Source organism: Pseudonaja textilis, chromosome 13 (assembly GCF_049901715.1).
Source record: "Pseudonaja textilis isolate UNSWEBS1 chromosome 13, rPseTex1.2, whole genome shotgun sequence".
NCBI classification, from domain to species: domain Eukaryota; kingdom Metazoa; phylum Chordata; class Lepidosauria; order Squamata; family Elapidae; genus Pseudonaja; species Pseudonaja textilis.
The window spans coordinates 22887-42333 of NC_142002.1; the positions used below are offsets into that span (position 1 = coordinate 22887).

General features: G+C 51.8%; 2 protein-coding genes across 6 annotated transcripts in view; both read right to left on the reverse strand.

Moving 5' to 3' along the window:
- Nucleotides 1-134: 134 nt before the first annotated feature.
- Nucleotides 135-9739, reverse strand: UNC45A (unc-45 myosin chaperone A). 2 transcript variants are annotated; one of them, XM_026709385.2, is made up of 19 exons: nt 9520-9739; nt 9388-9424; nt 9122-9297; nt 8881-8973; nt 8280-8447; nt 7509-7677; nt 6868-7038; nt 6617-6788; nt 5381-5681; nt 5120-5214; nt 4646-4787; nt 3285-3425; nt 3002-3129; nt 1813-1879; nt 1611-1724; nt 1382-1497; nt 1177-1294; nt 946-1101; nt 135-704 (listed from the first exon to the last, which is right to left on the reverse strand). In XM_026709385.2, the coding sequence occupies exons 1-19, from the start codon at nt 9715-9717 to the stop codon at nt 441-443; spliced, it is 2826 nt and encodes a 941-aa protein (XP_026565170.1). In that variant the 5' UTR covers nt 9718-9739; the 3' UTR covers nt 135-440. The 2 variants fall into 2 exon arrangements, with proteins under 2 accessions (XP_026565170.1, XP_087797920.1); XM_087941794.1 differs by having other exon boundaries at nt 9122-9424; nt 9520-9696.
- A 3349-nt stretch (nt 9740-13088) lies between these two features.
- MAN2A2 (mannosidase alpha class 2A member 2) overlaps nt 13089-19447 on the reverse strand; it is a 36020-nt gene continuing 29661 nt past the window's right edge. For 2 of the 4 annotated variants that reach the window (XM_087941787.1, XM_026709242.2), the window contains exons 12-23: nt 19285-19352; nt 18996-19161; nt 18485-18721; nt 18274-18396; nt 17251-17365; nt 17035-17168; nt 16797-16938; nt 16472-16605; nt 15622-15699; nt 15212-15406; nt 14961-15071; nt 13089-14807 (exon numbers count right to left, since the gene is read on the reverse strand). In XM_087941787.1, the coding sequence (XP_087797913.1) occupies nt 14652-14807; nt 14961-15071; nt 15212-15406; nt 15622-15699; nt 16472-16605; nt 16797-16938; nt 17035-17168; nt 17251-17365; nt 18274-18396; nt 18485-18721; nt 18996-19161; nt 19285-19352 (1659 nt within the window). In that variant the 3' untranslated portion in view covers nt 13089-14651. The remainder of the gene's footprint in view (nt 14808-14960; nt 15072-15211; nt 15407-15621; nt 15700-16471; nt 16606-16796; nt 16939-17034; nt 17169-17250; nt 17366-18273; nt 18397-18484; nt 18722-18995; nt 19162-19284; nt 19353-19447) is intronic. The other 2 variants (XM_026709238.2, XM_026709239.2) reach the window with 1 other exon arrangement.

The window sequence follows — 19447 nt, forward strand, 5'->3', positions numbered from 1 at the left end:
GGACACGCTTGAAAAGGAAACGTGATTCGCCCTTAGAGGCAATTTCTGATGTTTTCCTCCTGCCTCTCCCATGGCCATATAGAGCTTCTTTCACTGTTGCAAATGCTACAATTTCAAACATTGACTATACCAGATGCAGGAAGTGTCTTCTGTTTTTATTTATGCAGCGTGTCCTGTTATTCCCCAAATCCTACAGAGTTGTCTGCCAGAGTGTACAAAATGCGAAAAGTGCAAGAGAAGAACCATTGTGTAGCAGCATATGTATGTATGTCTGCCCTAGGGCAGTTTGTGTTGTGTTTGCCCCAGGACCCCCCAAGAACTCCCTCTTTGCCAGGTCCCAGCAGCCAGTAGCACCCCACCAGGCCCAGCTGGTGCGTGTGGCCAGGTGCAGCAGAGGTGCTTCTGAGTGGGGGGGGGGGGAGAGAATGGGATGGGGGCCCTCACTCCCCGGCAGCAGCATTGGGCTTAATCAAGCCATAGGAGACAGCGTGAGCCAGGCACTCCTGGGCCAACTGAGCCACCTGGGGCTTGTCCTCTGCCCTGGTTGCCATGGACAAGATCTCCAGCATCTCGCTCTCCATCAGCTTCGTGGCCACCTCCCGGTCGGCTGCCATCATGTTTCTCACCACTACCACACCGCGGTGCTGAAGCTCTGTGCAGGGGCTGAGCAACAGAGACTGCAGGATTTCCAGCCAGTCTGTTGTCTTGGAAGAGAAGCAACAAGAGACAGGTGGCAGGCATGCCCAACCCTACCCTTGCGACCCACTGGATGCTTCAGCAGGCAACAGCCCTGGTCCCAGAGCTGGCAGTGCCCCTGGAAAACAGGCCTGTGGCAGAAGGATCTTGCGTCTTGCCTTCCCAGGCTCAGAGCAAGGTGCACCCCTCAGGAATTGGTTGGGGGTGGGGGGAGGAAGGGGGGAAGAAAGCTGGCTCACATAAACTTACCACTTGGGAAATTTGGATACAAATCTGTGGCAGTAGTGAGGTCAAGACTGCCAGCGTGCCAGAAGCTGCCCGACGAAGCCTCTCATCTTCCTCCCCACTGTATAAAACCAGCAGTTTGAGCCGATCACTACCTTCGGCCAGAAACAGCTCTGCCACCTGTATGAAAGAGGAGCAGTGTCAGGCCTGGAGGGGTAGTGGCCACCCCTCCCCAGCCTGCTCTCAGTTGCTCACCTGGGGGCTCAAGGCCAGGTTGCACATGCACTCTGTGGCTGCCAGGCGAATCATCTCGTGCTCCTCAAACATGTAGCCTTCGATTATGGGCACGGCCTTTTCCTTCACAATCTTCTGCCTGCAGGAGACATGGGGAGAAGTAGCCAGAGAAGCCATGCCGAGGTCCCAAAGGACCCTGTGTTCCCAAAGCCAACACAGGTCTCACCTGAGCCTCTCACTGGTCCCAGCCAGGTTGGTGAGTGCCATCAGCCCCTCAAAATTCTGCAGGCCAGAACGAGTCAAATGCAGGAGACTCACCAGGGGTCTGACCACCTCATAGACCTGTGGAAGAAAAGCACCCAGCTCAGCTATGAGTAGCCCTGCCCTCCTCCACGAGAGAGGAGGACCCAAGGAGAGTGGCCTCCCATTCCCACCAGTGCTCCCCCCGCACAGACCCGTTCTCCAGGAAAGGCAATCTCCGGAGCCGTAGTGATGGAGATCTTGGCCAGCGCCTGGGCGGCCTTGCTCTGCCCCACTTCAGTCCCCTCCAGAGCCAGAGGGATGAGCGCCTGTTGGGTGACAGGAGAGGGGGAAAGAGACTGGTCAGCCCCAAGAGCCCTGCTGGGAAGAGCAAGAGGAGGAAGGGGCGATACTGACCTTCCCTCCTCCAGCAGCTACCACAGCCCCACGGTTCTCCGGGTTCTCCACTACGGCCAGGAAAACCCTGTAGCATAGCAGGACGGGGGGTGTCAGAGCCAGGTTCAAGCACATGCCCTCCCACCAGCCATGTGGGCGTACAGAGAGGACAAGCAAATAGGAGTCCTTCTCTCCACCCTGCCCTGTTAAGTCACAGTCCAAATCACTGGCTAAGACATGCTGGGTCCAGAAGCCCTGCCGCATCGGAGAGCAATTTCAGGTGGAGGTGACATGGCCTCCTCTTCAGCTAGATTCCTGCACCAAGCAGGGGACTGGATTGCAGGCCTAAATGGTATTTTCCAACTTTGGGGACTCTAGTTTTAAGTAAGGAGCTTGGAGGAGCCGAAAAACAACAGCTGCAGAAAGCCGGGCACGTGCACGCACGTGCACACACATACACACACGTGCGCACATACACACCAAACAAGACCATTCAACGAATGTTTTCCTGTCTCAGGTATCATAATGCTATTTTGCTCCAATAAGCCCCCGGGAGAAAAACACGATTCATAACTTTTTGCTGGAGATGCATGGAGCCCATGGACTGCTGGTTCTCAAAGAGTCTTCTGTAGCACTTTCTTTTCCCTTGTCCAAGTGTAGGTCTTAGAGCAAGGGTGTCAAACTCGATTTCATTGTGGGCCACATCAGGGTTGTGTTTGACCTTAGGGGTGTGTGTGGGGGGGGGGCACATGGCCAGCTCATCACTTGGGTCGGGGGCACCTGTGGTGGCCCAAGTGCTCTGCCAGCAAAAATGGGCTCCCAAGTGGCACCCATGGCCCTCCTGGGCTCCGTTTTTGCTGGCAGAGGCACCGCAGGCCAGTTGTTTTTGCTTCCAGGGCGGCCCCCTTTGGGCCAGCTCCGACTCCTAAGCCTTGAGTTTGACACCCCTGTCTTAGAGGAACCACTGCCTAGCAAGGTCAGCAGCAAAATGACATGCTGTACCTCACAGGTATGTTCAATCAATGGAGCATTAACCAATATCTGAAGGTATCGAGCTGCAAGTCACCCTTGACGTATGGCAGGAAAGATGAGCAGCCAGCTGTCCCCTAGGAACTCATGCCATACACTGAGAAACCCCTCCCGGTTGCTAGCCCATCTGACTTCTGAGTTTACTTGCCTCTGGACTCCAGGTCAAGTCGCAGAGCCTCACCTGGAAATCAGCTCCCGGCAGGCAGGGCTTAAAGAAGGACTCTCATTCTTGATCATGCAAACAAGAGCCGAAACCACACCAGCGGCCAAGAGCTTCTGCACACGCCTGTGGACAAACTCTGGCTTATCCTAGAAGAGGAGACGAGTGAAGGCACCAGCAGGGGCAGCTTTTTACAGGCACCTCCATTGTATCTTTGCCCACCCCCCTAAGATGCGCATCCCTTTCTCTCCCGCAGGGATTTTGCATCCACTCTTCATCCACCCCGGGCACTTGTCTGTCTCACCTTGGGGTGCTTCTCAGGGATGTGCTGCTTGGCATATTTAGCAAGCTCCACCATCTGTGGGTCAGGTTCCTCAAAGTCATAGCTGCTGGTACAATTGACCAGTATAGAGGCCACTGCAAATAAGCAGCTCCGATTCTCCGACTAGGATGAAAGGAAGGAGAAGGGAGGTTTATTTGGCAGCTGTTTTGAATTCACCAATCAGCATCTGTAACTTAATCTGGAATTCTGAAGTTGGATAAACAAGCCACTTAAGTCAGAGTATTCCAAGAATCAAAACTGAGCACCCCCAGACAGCTATCTTCTTCCACTGGACACAGCCAGCCCATTCCCTTTGGGGCGACTTGTCATTAGGACATATCTTCCATCATTCCAGCAGAATCTACCTTCCCCTGAGCCACCAGTCAGTGGGCTGTATAACTTTTTTTCCAAAATGTTACTGCTTTTATCGCAGACAAACGTGCAATACAGCCATACTGTACTGATAGTGACATGGCACTTTTCAAGCACAGGGGCAGCTCCAGACTTCAGCACAGACTCCCCCCAACCTGAAGCACATTCTCACAAGAAGCAAGAACCAACAGGACAAAGAGGCCAACATGAGAAGTAGACACTGCAACCAACCCAGACCCCTCTGTCTACACCGAGAGCCTCATCACAGGCTCAACAAAAACACACAGGATCATTTGCTAGCAATGCTCTCTGGATTCTTCATACAACCAAGAGGACAACTTTGCACAAAAGAATTAAGAGACATGTTTGACATTGGAACTCAAGCAAGGTCTAAATAATATCGGAAAACTTCCCAGAAGCCTCCATAGCAGACTTCCAAGGGACTCTTTTAGAAAAGCAGGACTTTCACAGGATCAACCAGTAAGGAAGAGCTACACCCGCAGACATCAAAAGGCTTCAGACAATCTCTGAAGGTTTCAACCAATACAATGGGTTTTAAACAATTGATCAGCTACTCTGTCTCACATGTCACTTCCATCCATCAGACCAACCATCTTCCTCTGCCATTTCTTCCAACTTCATCCCAATTTAACTCTACATTTGTCTTCCTAAAAGTTTTTAATCAGAAAAAATGCACTTCCCATCAGAGACTACGACTCTCCACCCCAAGAGATGGGAACCCCACTGACTTTGCTTGCCAAAAGACAGCCAAGGTTACAAATAACAACCATGTGACCACAGGATGCTATGACGTCTCAACTTCAAGGACCAGCCATAAGTAGCATTCATTCAAAACCCAACACAAACTTGACCGGTTGCTGAATGAGTGGTTGCTTAGGAAGGACCACCCATGTTAGAATATGGCTGATGGGACAGTTTCCTATCATGTTCAACTCCCAAAGAAGCTCTACCTGTGCCAGCTGGAAGAGAGCCTGCAGAGCTGCCTTGTCCTCCAGAAGTTCTTCCTTGACATCTGCATCCAAGGTAAGGAATGCCAAACCTTCTGCTGCCCAGTGGCGGGTGCCAGCATCAAGGGCCTCATTGCACAACCATCTATATGTGGGAAAAGGTGCCATTAGATCCATTAAGATCCTGGCCATTCAGCAGGAAACATTAGAATTTTACTCTTAACCATTAGGACAAAGAGCTCAAACATGCAAGGTTGATAGCAATCACAGAATAGCAGATCCAGTCCATATTGCAGCTACTGTACATCAGATCAGCTCAGGCTGTTAGCTTCCATTCAGCATAAAACATGTCGACCTGCAACCAGATCACACTCGCCCCTGGACATCCACCACGTTTACAAATCCTTCGGTGGAACGGAAGGGGCTTGGGTCTTTAGAGCAGAGCACCTCTTGCATCCAAGGAAAGCCCACACTCACTTGCAGCACTGCTTGGCCAGTTTCATGGTGGAGCCTTCGGCAAACTGTTTCATGCTGAAGTCCGTGCCCCCTGCCGAGCCCAATTTACAAAGGCCCTGAAAACACAGACAACAATCCATCACACAACCTGCACCAGGCAGGTGTCACTTACCAAAGGCCTTGTTCCAAACAAGCAAGAGAGAGAAAGGAGCGCATCTGAACAAACTCCCTCCCCCTCCCTCCGTCACCCAACCTGATCCAAAACAAGCTCCTTCTACGCACCACCAGGGCCCGGATGCGAATGCTGTCACGCTCACTATGCTTGTAAATCTCCTTGAGCAGCGTCACACCATTCGCGGTGATGAAGGAGGCACGTTTGGCCTTATCAGCTGCGTGGATCAGGGCCTCGACAGCCACAAGCTGGTGAGCCACCTGGGATGAGGCACACAACGCCAGAATGTTCTCCATGATGCCATTCAGTTCCAGCACTCGGTTCCCGGCCTCTGAAGGGCCTTGCAGGAGACAGCTCACTGTCTGGATGGCCCTGAGTTTCCCAGCGATGCCATGGTCCTGGAAACAGTCCCTGGAAAGGAAGAGCAAGCAACCACTATAGACTAAATATGGAACTACTAAGTAAATACTGGATATATATTATAAGAAGAAATCAACAACTGAAGTACCACATTCCCCCCCAAATAAGACCTACCCCCCAAAATAAGCCCTGGTTAAGGTCATCATCACCTGGGAGAGGTGCAAGGTGCCGGGGGGCATGGAGACAGGTGACATGGACATGCTGCGCGAGCCATGGGGGAGCCCAGAATTGGTGGGATGGAGTGTCCAGCCAGGCAGCAACGGGAGGCTCGCCTTTGTGTCTCTCGGCTTACCTGCAGCCCATGCGGCGCGTTGGCATCATCTGCCTTCCTCCCCCACACCCATGCCTCTACCTCCATCTGCAGCCAGTGCTGCCATGCAAAGATGAGCCTCCTGTGACTGCCTGCCCACTCTAGCCCAACTCTTGCCTTTCCCACGGCCCATGTGGTGCATCCGGATCACCTGCCTTCCCCCCCACACCCCCAGTGGCTGCTGCTTGGACAGATAATCAACTCACCTGCGCTGTACAAGCTGCACAGTCCCAGAGTGCGTCAGCCAAGGGGCTGGTGGGCTGCACCTGCTGCCGGACACTGCTGGCCCTGTGCGCTTGCCACCTCTTCTGTGCATGCCAGGGAGGTGGGACACCCAGCCCGGCAAATCACCCTGAAATTGTGTTTTTCCAAAAATAAGCCCTAATGCATATTTTGGAGCCCAAAAAGATATAAGACTGGGTCTTATTTTAGAGGGAACTTGGTAACTCGTTCCTCTGTCATTCGTGAGGCGTCTGACATTAAACATTCACCAACAGAAGCCAGCAAAGCCAAAAGACTGATAACCAGCCCAGCATTCATTGCGAAGAAGCAACAGTTCCCTCTGTCAAATAGCAGTTCTTTCCAAAGGGCCACATTTAAATACTCACAGACCTACCGGACATAATCCTCACAGAGTCGATGGAAATTCTCTCTCTCGCTATCACACTTCAAGTCCTCATAAAGCTTACTGAGCAGCACAGCCACAGTCATGGGGGTGTTCTCTGTCACACGCAGACCTCCAGGATTGTAGGGTACTGTGCCCCCAACTTCCAGGATCTCTTTGAGACCTGCAAGGAACCATTTTTTTTACTAAAGCAGGGAAGGGACCAAGAATAGAAAAGTTACTGCACAGAGAGTCATGCTCACCATGATCAATGACCCAAAGAGTCAAAGAGTTGTTGGAGGCTTGCAATGACTTTGGGGCTATTACGTTGATCAGCAGATTGAGAATACTGTCGCGACCATAAGAAGAGATGCCTGCTCGAGTGAGAGCCTCTAACAGCCATCTAAGGAGCAAACGCAGCTCTCTGGATGAGTCTACAGCAAGAGTATCAGATACAGGGGTAAACATCATCTCCACTGATACTTGGTAAGCTACCATCACTTACAACACTTAGGCAAAGGCATACATTGACTTAGCATAACTGTTCTCCTGCAAATGTCTTAAGATGCTTTATCCAAGATGAATGCATGAAAACATGAATATGAGAAACATGAATAAAAGCACAGTAATGATTAGGAACACCCACCCCACCCCACCCCAAAAAAAGCAACATGGAACACAATTTGAAACAAGGCAGGACAGACTGTATTTTTCTTGCAAAGCTAGGAAATATGCAACTTACATTTCTGGCCCTTCCTGGTATAAGAGCCATCATCTAGAGCACGCTGTAATCCGTCCAGACTTAAAACGCCATCATGAAAATGTGTCTCTGGCCACCCTTCTACTAAGCAGTAAAGACAGTGATGCCATCCCCACAACTTCAGAAAGGCAGCTGGAGACTCACCTGATGCTAAAACATTGTCTTTGTGCAGCACTTCTTTATGCAGCCCTTGCCTGAGGGTCTCAAACATGACCTGCAACAAATTATAGGCAGCCAATGAAAGCTGCTCATCCTCCCTCTCTAGCACAGCAAACAGGCGTTGAGGCCCCAGGTCACTCAGAATCACCACCGTCTGCAAGAAAAGTACCAGCTCTGAAACAAGGGAAGGATTTAGACCCATCTTACCTATCATCTTCTCTAGAACCAGCTACTCTGAAATTCAAGTCTAACCAGAATTGCTCTTGAGGAGGTAGCACAGTTTCTCAAAGTCCTAGAGAAGCAGAAAGTTTTGGGATCCAAGCCAGTAAGGCCAAGGAGGTAGGGTTGATTTCTCAATAACACAGTGATATCTAGTCCCCACTGCATCATACAAAAAGATCAGAGTTCAACCACACTGGTGTCCATTCCAATATGGCAAGGAGTCACCAAGCTTCTGTGAGCAACACAAATTCAAAACTATTTCCAGAACTGAGCTACAGAACAACGTGATTGTCTTGTTCTCTCCCAAGCCCCTTTTGCTGGGTCACAAAACCAGAGGCAAAAAAGAGTCTGGTTACCAGAGATGCTTTCACTAGTTCCTGGCTGTGTGCAGTAGGTGTTTCAGTAGGTTCAGGAAGGACACTCCCATCCACCCAGTCTGCTAACTATTTGGTAAGATACTCCAAGAGAAAGATAAGTGCTGTTAGCACCTAAGCCCCCAGCTCTGAAAAACCATCATCTTGCAGCAGCCCTTACTCGAGAAGAGTGGCCATGGCAGAGGCCAGTGAAGGTCCGCAAGCCTGCTATCATCATGTCCAAATGGCCTGTATCCAACAGCTGCAGCAGTAAGCGCACTCCATCATTTTGGAAAATTTTCTCAGCACCAGGCTCCTCTCGAGCCAGAACTATCAAGTTCTGAGCTGCCTGGTCAGAAAAAAAACAACAGTTTAGCTACATGAGAGAGCTTTCCCTGTTCATACTGATTTATATTGCATTGGGAAATCTTGAACCATCATACGTCCACCTCTTGCTACACACTGGCAGGAACAGACCTTCTAGCCTAAAGCCCTCTGCCTATACTGGACTTCACACACACTCATAAATCCAACCTAGAGAAGCCACGAACAAGATTTAAAATCTGCTATGTCAGAAAATGCTGCTATAGGAGAGAGTTACCCGCAAGCAAGAACACGCTACATCTAAAATTCTGCACTGCTTCTACGCTCTTTCCAGCCTACCTGTTACTTGCAAACTTCTGCTTTCAGAATAACAAGTTCATCAGGCTTCATGAGATGCAGCACATTTTGCCCAGCTCATCACCGAGGGGCATCCTAACTCCCTGTTTCTCGACCAGTACCTTTTGCTTCTTGTCTTGATCCTTCTCCTCGTTGCTCAGCAGCAGCTTAAACATGGCTTCTACTTTGGAGTCAGTGCAGGTCATGGCTTTCATCTGAGACCAAGAGGAAGAGGAAGAGGAAAAGAGAGAGAGAGAGAGATGCTACCAGCCAATTCACAGCCTTACTTTAGGGAAGCCAAGAGCGCACCGGCCCATCCCTGAAGCCTCGGTACAGCGGGAGTAGAGGGGCCCCGGGGCCTACCTTCTCCTGGGCGCTGCTGCCAAGGTCGCGTAGTGCCTCCTGGAAGGCCTTGTTCTTGGGCTCCAAGCGCACGCACCGCTGCAGGTCCGAGGCGGCCCGGTCGAGGCGGCCCAGGCCCCGGAGGGCTTGGCTACGGCGGAACAGGCTCTTCACGTCGTGGCCGTCCAGCTCCAGAGCTGCGCGAGAGCAAAAGGGAGGCGTTTCGGGGGCGAGGCCGAGGCCGCCGGGGAAGCGAGGGTGCGGGGGAGGGGAGGCGGCCCGCTCACCTCGGGAGGCGTCCACTTCGGCTTGCGCGTAGTCCTCCTGCGAAGGGAAGACGGCAGTCGGCAAACCGAAACAGATGCTCCCCCAGCTCCGTTCCGCCCCACCCCGCCGCGCCCCCCGGCGGCCCGACTCACCAGCTTCAGGTGGCAGGCAGCGCGGTTGCGGTATAGCAGGGCGCGCTGGGATGCCTCGGGCCCGGCTTCGGGCAGGTCCAGCGCGCGCGCGTAAGCGACCAGCGCCTCCGCGTAGCGGCCGGCCTGGAAATACTCGTTCCCCTCCTGGCGCAGCTCCTCCATCGCCGAGGCAGCCATGGCGCATCGAGTAGGCGTCATGCGGACGCGACTGCCAACACTTCCGGGGGCGGGCCCTGCGCGGGGCATGTGACGGCACTCCTTCTGGCGTCACGGCGGCGACGGAAGTGCAGGAGGTCGGACGCGGCCAGCGCCAGGACAAGCCCGCCGTAGAGCCCAACGGCCAGCAGCGGCAGCAGCGGGCCCCTGCGGCGGGACGGAGCGGTGTCAGCCCGGTGGTAGGACCTTGCCTTGGTCCCCTCCCCGGCCCGCCTTCCCAACCTCACCGGAACCCGCCCGGGAGCGCCGCGGAGGCGTTGGCGCTCCGGGGACGGTCGGCGTCGGGTCGCGGGCAGCAGGACTTGAGGGCGCCGCTCCCGCCGGGCTGGCAGCAGTAAGTGTCGCCTGGCGCGTCGGAAAGGCGCGGGCAAAAGAAGGCGGCGTGGAGGCGGCCGTCCGTGCCCGAGTAACCCTCGCAGAGATGCGCGTTGGCTGCCGTGAGCGGGAGAGTCCGCGGGGCGGCGGCGGCCAGTTCGGACGAGCCCCGACGAGAAGCGGCGGGTCGTGGCTGGAAGTTGCCGGCACTTGGCCGGAGGAAGGCCGGCAGCAGCAGGAGCCAGAGCAGCATGTTCCCCGCGGCGCCCAGGCGGAGGCAGCCCGGACTGGGAGGGAAGGCAGGGAAACGGCGCTCGCCGTCCTGCTCCCACATCCATTAGTGGCCACTCCCCTCCCCGTGCCATTAAGCCCTGCTGCTTTTAGCCGTGGGGACGCTGCCAGCCTGGCGGCGGGGAGGATCCATTAGGTAAAGGCGTCTGCTAATGGGGATCCTGAACTGGCCTGCTACACCAAAGGCTTGGAGAAGGAAAAACGAGCATGATGCCTTTTGATGAAGTACCAAGCCTTTTGCAAAGCCAGTCTCCTACTTGCCTCAGCATCTGTTTAATACCTGTGAGGGGAGATGAGATTTCAGATTAGCAGGAATTACTTGCAGGAATCAAAGCTGGAAGGAGCCACTTTTGTATCCTTCACAGGGAAGGAAACATGTGGACAGTTGAAGAGTCTGTCAAGTGTTCCAGTGAAAAGAAATGAAGTAGCTCAGACATCCCCAGATGGGGGAGGCATGCATTTGGTGACTCACCACTCAAGAGGAATAGTCATCCGTTTGTAGTCCAATTTCTTAAGGGAAGTGAATTGGCTTACAAGTGCAAAGACTAAAGATGTGACAGGCTGGATATTACGCTTAAGCCCACCTATTATTATCCCTTTCTCCTTTTTCACGTGTGGATGAATGATATAACTAAGAGCCTGAAATCGATTTCTAAGGACTATGAACGATTAGGCTGAAAAGCAAAGGATCATCTGGCTGCCCAAATTGTTTTCTTATCTATACTGACAAAAGGGCAAAAACTAATGAGTGAATGGAGGATTTGAGAAGTAAACCACTGGCTCAAATGATGGTGATATTGTGAGAAGGTTGGCTTTCTACATTATGGATTGGGGTGTAGAAAGGGCGACACTGGAGCCTACAGGAAGGACTTCTAGCAAGAGAAAAACTGCATCCGGGACTATCAATGTATTTGGGAAACATGTCCGAAGGGCTTTGAAGTAAAACTACAGGGGGAAGGAGACCAAATTGTAGGACTAAACCCTACATAGCCACATAAGAAGAAAATTAGTAGTGAAACAGCATACAATTAGTTTGGAAGATACAGGAAACAAGCCCAGAGTCAACCATAAAGGACTCAAATGTCTGCATATAAATGCTCCCCATATGAGGAACAGAGAACTTGAAATCCTAATATATGAGGGCAAATACCAGTGGTGGTATTTGACCGGTTCTGGAGAGCCAGTAGGAGTGATGAGCAGCAGAGACTGAACCGGTTCTCTCCGCTGCTCTAATGGGTCTGCTGTGGGGCCCACCTGCCCGCCCAGGATCCCATACTCACCTTTAGCTGCTGAATTTGAAGCGCAGCTGCTTTGCACAGCACAGAATAGAGTCGCGCAGCAGCTGCTGACGCGACCGGGAGATTGTGCAGGCTTGCAGGAAGCAAGGCAGAATGCCTCGGCGCTTGTGCAAATGTCTCTATGCCTGTGCACAATGTGTGTTTGGCATGCGCATGCAAGCAAAGTGTGCATGCATGCAAAGCACGCCCATCGAACTGGTAGCAACAATATTTGAATCCCACTACTGGCAAATACCATATTGTAGCACCTACTGAAACTTGTTAGGACAAAACATATGATTGGAACACACATCTGGAAGGATATAAATTGTTGAAAAGAAACACGGGGGGGGGTTGCATTGTATGTTAGGAAATATTACCCAATATTCAACACTAGAAATGAAAGCCACCCTGGAAATATTTGGCTAATTAGAGGAAAAATAAATGATATAGCCATAGGTGTGTACAGACCACAGAACCAAGCAGAGGAGGTAGATGAACCCTTTGCTAAGGTGTGCAGAAAATATGACACAGTATTAATGGGGGACTTTTAACTACCCTGATAACATTGGGGGGGAAACTGCAGGTAGTGGGACCAATCTGCAAGGATCAAAAAAGGTAAGGCCCATATGAGTTAAGACTGGCAATTACTGCCAAAATAATTTTTGAAATTTCAGTAGGTAAGGAACCCAAGAAGTCAGCCCTGCTCTGTGGTGGCTTGTAATGTGCTTCCCTTATTTTGTGCTGGCCTTTCACAGACAACAGAGCTGTGGTTTTGTCCCAAGTGTTGCCATGTACCAGCTTGACTGCCTGAGTGCCATACTTCAACCTTTTCCTAGAATTACTTATATTTTTCCTACATACCAGAGCTGTACAATTCCTAAGATGAAGAAATAAAGAACACTAGATCTATGCAGTGACTAAGGTTTTCAAGGAATTTTGGACCATGTGTTGTCTACAGGGGTTGGACTTTTTGCTGTAACTTTATGCAGCTGCCAATGGATCTCTCTGCACTAGGAATTAACACTTGGGATCTGGATTACTGCACAGCTGTAGTAAACACCAGAAGCCTACTTGGCTTTTCTTAAAGCTGACTGTGCCCCAACATTCATTCAGGGTGCCTGTTTTAACAATAAGTTGAGACTTCTACACTTGGAACTTCACAAACATCTGAATCTTTTTTTTCCTGGGGTGGATCTTCAGCTGTGGTTTGTGTTTGTTTTTTATCCTCATATGGAAGGTGAGACTGGACTATATGCATCTACTGCATGTTTTACAAATGTTGGGAACAGAAGCCTCAGAGACCCTGTTTCTTATCCCAAACACCGATTTTCCTGATTCTAACCCATTCACTGGCTCTGTTGGTTGAGGGACAGCCAGAGCAGGCCAACCTGAGTCCACTTCTGCTTGATGGATTCCTGGTCCCTCCCCACCGCCCACAACAATTATGGTAAAGACAAGACACAAAGATGCACTTTCACATCCTGTTCACTGAGTTAATGCAGCACAAATTGAGCAACACAGAAAACAGTAGATTGCGTTCTCTTCCTCCTAACGTAATCAACATCCCTGAAAACTAAGAGATTCCAAGGTCTAATTTAGGTTTCAGAGCATTTGCCATATGCATTATGTACAAGTCTTATGGGTAGGTAGATCTCTTAAGGTCCTGTGGTATAAGACTAGGAGTGACAGCCCACCCATCAATCTGTTTGTAAACATACTACATCCAAAGAAGAGCCTGTCACAGAGAAAGAAGCCTGCAGAAATGAAGCAAAGAGCAGAAAAACTCTACTGCCTTTGCCCACTTCTAGGTTTCCCTCATGGCAATTGGAAACCTTGAGGCAAGTGCCTGACAGGGAGGAGCACCTTCCTAAGATCAAAACTGGGCAGTATGACCAATCCTGCAGGGCTCAATCCCACCAGATTTGCTAGAGTCATAGGGCTTTCTTTACAAAGTATGCTAGCTGAGAGCTAGCTGCATCATGGTTTATTCCAATGCGTTTTCTGGGTTTGCATGACACATTGAGCCATAAGAAGCATGTGGGCTGTGCACACAAGTGCCATGCAAAATGCACTGGTGTGCCCCAAGGGTCCAGGTGGCAAATCCCAAAAGTTAGCCTGGGAGCCTGCTGGCCAGGGAGAAAGGACAGTTGGGGCAGGAGCTGCTCCTCAGCTGCATGTTCTGCACTTCTGTAGCTGGGCTGGCACTGCTGGCTTCACCCTTCAGAAAGGAAGAGACTGAGCCAGCTGGCTCTTACTAACCACAACACAGCAGCAGGCTTTCCTCTTGGATTCAAGGCAGGAAAGGCAGCAGAAATGTCCAGGGAGTTTTCTGTCTTCATCCATAATGAAAAGGCAGGCCTTCAGCAGACTCAGCCTTGTGCTAGCTAAAAGTTGTCTTGGACCAAGCTGCAGCAGAGACTGGGGGGGGAAAGCTTTGCTTGCAGCATATCAATGTTTTTCCTTCCCTCTAGCTCAGAGTATGAATGTAGTCAGCATTTCTCTTGAGAATTCACACTGTGGGGAAACACTCCATCCTCTAAGAAAAAATATGGGGAGATGTTTCCCAACCTCTGATTGCAAGTCTGCCCCCCCCCCGCCCCCTTCTTTCTGGAGGAAGTGAGCACTCAGAGATGAGGGCTTTGCTTCAAGCTGCAGGAGCTTCACTTGGCCCATCCTCTGTTCTAAAGTGTTTGCTGTTCTGCATGTTTGGGATCATTCAAATCAAATGCAAAGATGGTTTCCGGAGCCAGGGGAGAGCAGAAGTGGGTTCTTCACTGCTGCTCAAACAACGTCCGCCATCTCTCCTTGTCACATAGTCCGCTGCCTTCCATGCCAAGCTAGAATCAAATTCTGGAAGCAGCACCACAAGTCCTCCAGGCACAGGCAACACCCAGAGCAATTTCTGCAGCGTCAAAAGAGACAGCTGCCCAAGGGTCTTGTCTTTGTCTCTGCCTGGCATGGAGCAGCACCCTTTGGGACAGCTGTGCCAGAAGAGGAAGAAGGTCCATTCGCAGAGATTCCCAATGAAGGCTATGCGAGGCGAAGACGGAAAGTGGCAATCTCCATGGGGTCAAGATGGATGGTGGTGCTGTTGGGGGAGGCCATGGTCAGTGGATACATCAGTGTCAAAGAAGAGGGCTGCAGGGAGATCAGGTTCAGGCTCTGGAATAGGCTGCCTAGGGACAGCTGGAGAGCAAGAGGCAAAAGCTGAGGGTGCAAACGCCCAGCAACCCAAGCTCCCCTTAATTCCCTAAGGCAACTTCACACAAACTCCCCCCACCAGCAAACATCCATTCCTGGTGCCTCTCCCTCCAAGGCAACCAAGAACTCTAGACATACCACACCCTGGGTGGTAGTACAATTGAAGCCCAGATTCCTGGCCTCCAGGCCACAGTCGAAGCCCTTCCTGTGCAGTATCAGAGCTGTCTCAGCAGATGGCAAAGCCTCATCCTGGGAAGAAGAAAGCCTGTGTACCACCTGGAAGCTCAAGGGCTTCTGCTCAGCAGGCAGAGAAGTCTGGGGAAGCAGGCAAGGGTTGTCTAGGCCAAGGGCTTGGCTTCTTTCCTCAGCTCTGCCAGGCCAGGGCTCACCTCTCCTTGCAATGTTCGAAGGTTGAGAAGGTGGAAGTCGCAGGGCACTGTGATCGAAAATGGCGCAAAAGACCTCAGTGCTGGAGGGGGCAGTTTTTCCTGGACAAGTGGCATGGTCAGAACCTCCGCATTCAGGTGCATGGAGGTGATGTGACTGAGTAGAGATGGGAAGCTGGTGGGCTGGTTCTCCTGGGCCTGCAGTGAGAATGAGAGAAGATGGACACAGCCATACAGGCTGTGGAGCCTCAGCCTCAGATGAGCCCCACAGGAGCCTCTACAGTTGTTCTACTATTGGCTACTAAGCATTAGGCTGGGCTTACACACACACACACACACACACACACACACACACACACACACACACAACAGGGCAGGGAAAGGCCAGACTACACCACAAGACCAGATTTTACCTCTGGGCTTCCAGCCTTGCTGCTGGGGAAGACCAGGTCTCTCAGCATGAAGGCCAGTTTGGAAAAGAAGCTGGAGCTCTGGGGGGTGGAGGTGGGGCGATGAGAATAGGTGAGTTACCAGAGTGAATGTCACTGCCTCAGATTACACCCCTCGCGGACAGGAAGCTCGTCATTCCCACAGCAGGGCTGAAGAGGAGCCGGTTCCATCTGCTTCCTGCGGCCTTCCTGCCTTCTGTTTGGATCATCTCTCTTGGGCTTCCTTTATTTCCCTTGCTTAGCCCCTCTGTTAGGTCTAATATCTCTTAAACAGATCTCTATTTATATTTATTCCCAATAGAAAGTTCTCTCTCTCTTTTTAACCTCATTGTTACTGATGGATCTACTTTTCTCTGTCACTCCTGTTCTGAACTGGAGGCCATGTGTATAAGTCACACCCACTACGAAATGCTGACCATTGACTAGGAGAGGAAAAAATGCCCTCCACTTTCTCTTCTGAAATGGAAGCGAAATGGTTTGTGTTTCTCCTGGCAGAAAAGGAGACAAGAGGGCAGCAACGCAGAAGGAATGGGGGGAAGAGGAAAGGCCACAGGGCTGCTTCTTTGGCGGAAGACCTGCCACGCAAGGATCATGGCCATGACTGTTCTGCCTTCCAAAGTCAAAGGAGAAAATCAGCTGGCTGCTTGATGGCAAGAAACAAGTTTTGCTCACAGGTGGATTTAAGATCATTTCCCCAAGCCCTTCTGAATATCCAGCTCAACGAAACCTATCTGCAGGCACTGAAAAGGTTTCCCCAAGAAATCCCAGGCGAGGAGGCGGCCCGATGCAGCCACAGAGCTCCAGGGCGTCCTACCTTGTTTGCCGAGCTGAATCGCTCCAGCAGGAGGCGGAAGCGGTTGCAGGTGCGTTTGTTGTCCTTCAGACCTTGTCCGAGTCCACGGTTATCATCCTGCATGAGACGCCGGTCCAAAATCACCTCCAGCTGGCCTGCCAATTGGTGGAGAGAAAGGAAAACCCCAGTTAGGAGGTGCCTCATCCCACAATCAGGGTCCCTCTGAGCAAATGCAGAGTTCTCCCTCTTGACTTCTCCCAGGTCTCAGGCACAACCCTCCTCCTCCTCCTGGCTTTTTCTCCAGACTGGCTGCTGGGTGCTTCTGTATTCACTCCCTCACACTCACCACTGCTAAGGCTGGACACTCCCAAGGCCTGGGCTGTGTGCAGAGTCAAGCGCTGCTGGCTATCCTGGATGTAGGCCATGACTGGCATGGGATAGAAGTTGGCCTGGAGTGGCAGTTTTTTCAGATACTGCCGGGGCTGGATCTGCAGGGTGGGCACAGTTGGCAAACATGCAGGTGGCTTCTCCAGCTGCACCAGGAAGAGGGTAAAGGATGGTTCAAGCTTCTGCTAGTCCTTTACCTGAAAGCCATTCAGGTCAGTGAAGAACCTGCCCTTACTCTCAATGCTGCTGCTGAAGCGCAGGGCCAGCTCCCTGTTGACGTGGTCGCGAATGTCAACCAGGCAGGAGATCTCCAGAGAGAGGCCATCAACCCCTGTGGCCAGAGACGCAACGTGAGGGGACTGCACCATTCTGCACAGCCACACCCCCTCCTGCAGCATGGCCAAAGTTCTCACCTGGCACATTGTAGAGTCGGACCACTTCCTGGATGTGCTGGTAGTAAATGGCTGCTTCTGAAAAAAAGGGGCCCTCGGTCACTCGCACCACCGGAGGGTCCTTGGGGCTGTAGGGCTGCAAAGAAGGAAATGGGGAGCCAATGCAAGCGCGGAAGTGTCTCTGATCCAGCTTCATCTATTTCTAGCCTGCCTTTGGCTAGTTTTTAATAGTACTACATAATGCAATTTAAAAACAATTGCACAAAGGTGCATGTTTGAAAATGTTAACAATTAACAAGCTTTTTTGGAGAAATCCCAGACTCAAAAAATCAGCAGAAGAAGCAGCAACAGCAGCTGTTCTGAAAGCCATGAACCATTAAACCTTCTTTGTGGCACTTATCAAGTATTAGGTGGAGCATTTACTCCAGAGAAGAGATGAGTAAGTCATCCATCAAAGCCAAGCAAGCACTGCTGATGTGGAAGTAGGAGCCCAAAGACATCCGTGGCAGAACTCAGCAGGCAGCCACTCTGTCAATGCAGCCATGGTTAGGATGCCCCTCACCCGCCTCCCCATCAGCAGACTGGGAGGCACAGAGGCTCTTTGCAGGTTGAAGATGGGTTGGCCTGATGGGTTGGCAATACAGTTGCTTTTCTCATGCTGGAAGCGGGCAGAAAAGGGTCTCCCACCTCCCACAAAAGCTGCCCTCCCATCCCTGGGGATAAGAAAGGCAGTGTTTCATGCCCATTTGGAAAGCCACGAGGCAGCATCCATCCTAAGCAACCCCAGCTGCATCAGATTCCCCCCCCCCCCGCAGCCCATCTCATCCAGTGGTCTGCTCTCCCGGTGGCCAACCAGGTAACCAAGGAAGCCCACAAGTCTCCCAGGAGATGACTGGGACCTCCATGACTTGATCCCACCCTTTTGGAAGCCAGCCAAACATCACATTTCATGGCAGATAGACAGACAAGATGCAGGCTCAGCAGGCTGTCCAAGTGAGGACCAGGTAAAGGTGAGCAACCCCAGCCCAGGCAGTCCACTCAGACCTTGGCTTCACCATCGGGCAGGAAAAGATAGGCACCGCTCTTGTCCTTGGTCGTCCGGGTCCCGTAGATGAGGAACTGGCTGCTCAGCTGCTGCTCTTGTTTGTCACCAACATGATGCACACTCTGCAGTCCACAAGCCGGACACCAGTTAGTGCATTTCCTCCCCCTGCCCTCCCCTTTTCCCTCCAGCCTTGTCCCCTCTGCGGGTCACCTTGAGCGAGCCACTTGGCCCTGAGAAACAAGCTCTCATGTGCTGGTTCTCCAAGCAGAAATCATCTGTGGCGGTGGACAAAACCTGTACAGGGACGGCTTCATGCTTATGTCCAGCAAAGTCATGACCATGCAGGAAGAGGCGCACTGAAGATTTCAGCATGTTGTGGCTATCAAAAGATTTGATCAGTTGCAGGATGGTGAGGCCCAGTGCTGGCAGGCGTATCATGACAGACACCTGTCAATGAAGAATAAAATAAGCCTGGTGGAGGAATAAGCCTTGGTCCTTACAGGCCCATCCATCCATGCAATGAAGGAGCCAAGCATCCACACACCTCCATGCTCCCTCCCTCAGGAACTTTCCGGATTAATTGGGACATAAACTGGAAGATGAAATTCGGGTCCACACAATCTATGGACCCTCTAGACCTGCATGTATTTAAAAAGCTCTCTGTAGACTGCAAGATTTGCCTTTGTGATTCCCGTCTTCCCTGCCAATTCTCCTAAACTACCTGGAAGACATCAGGCACCATGTCTGTGGCAGACTGCCACTGGGCACTGAGCTGCACTGCAAGGGGCTGTCCTTCCTCATTCAGGACACAGATCTGAGGGGTGTTCACCAGCAGGGACACCACAGTCAGGCGCTCTTGCTCCAGGGGGTTGAATACCACCACAAACCTGCAAGATGGCAGAGAGGTTAGCAAGCTCTGTCCCTGGCTCCACCAGCAGCAGAACTCAGTCCGGACTGTTGCTGGACCCCACTTTCCCTGGCTGGCAGCACTCCCACCCCATTTCTCCCACCTGGGTGTGGCATCCAATTTGATCACCATTTTCTCTGGCAAGGAGTCCTGATTGAGACGGGTCTCATCCTGGAAGGAAGAAGGAGACTGAGCGTGTCCCAAATGGGCCCCCACCCCTTTGCTAACATTCCTCCAGGCATAAAGGCAGAGGGAGATGAGAGCTC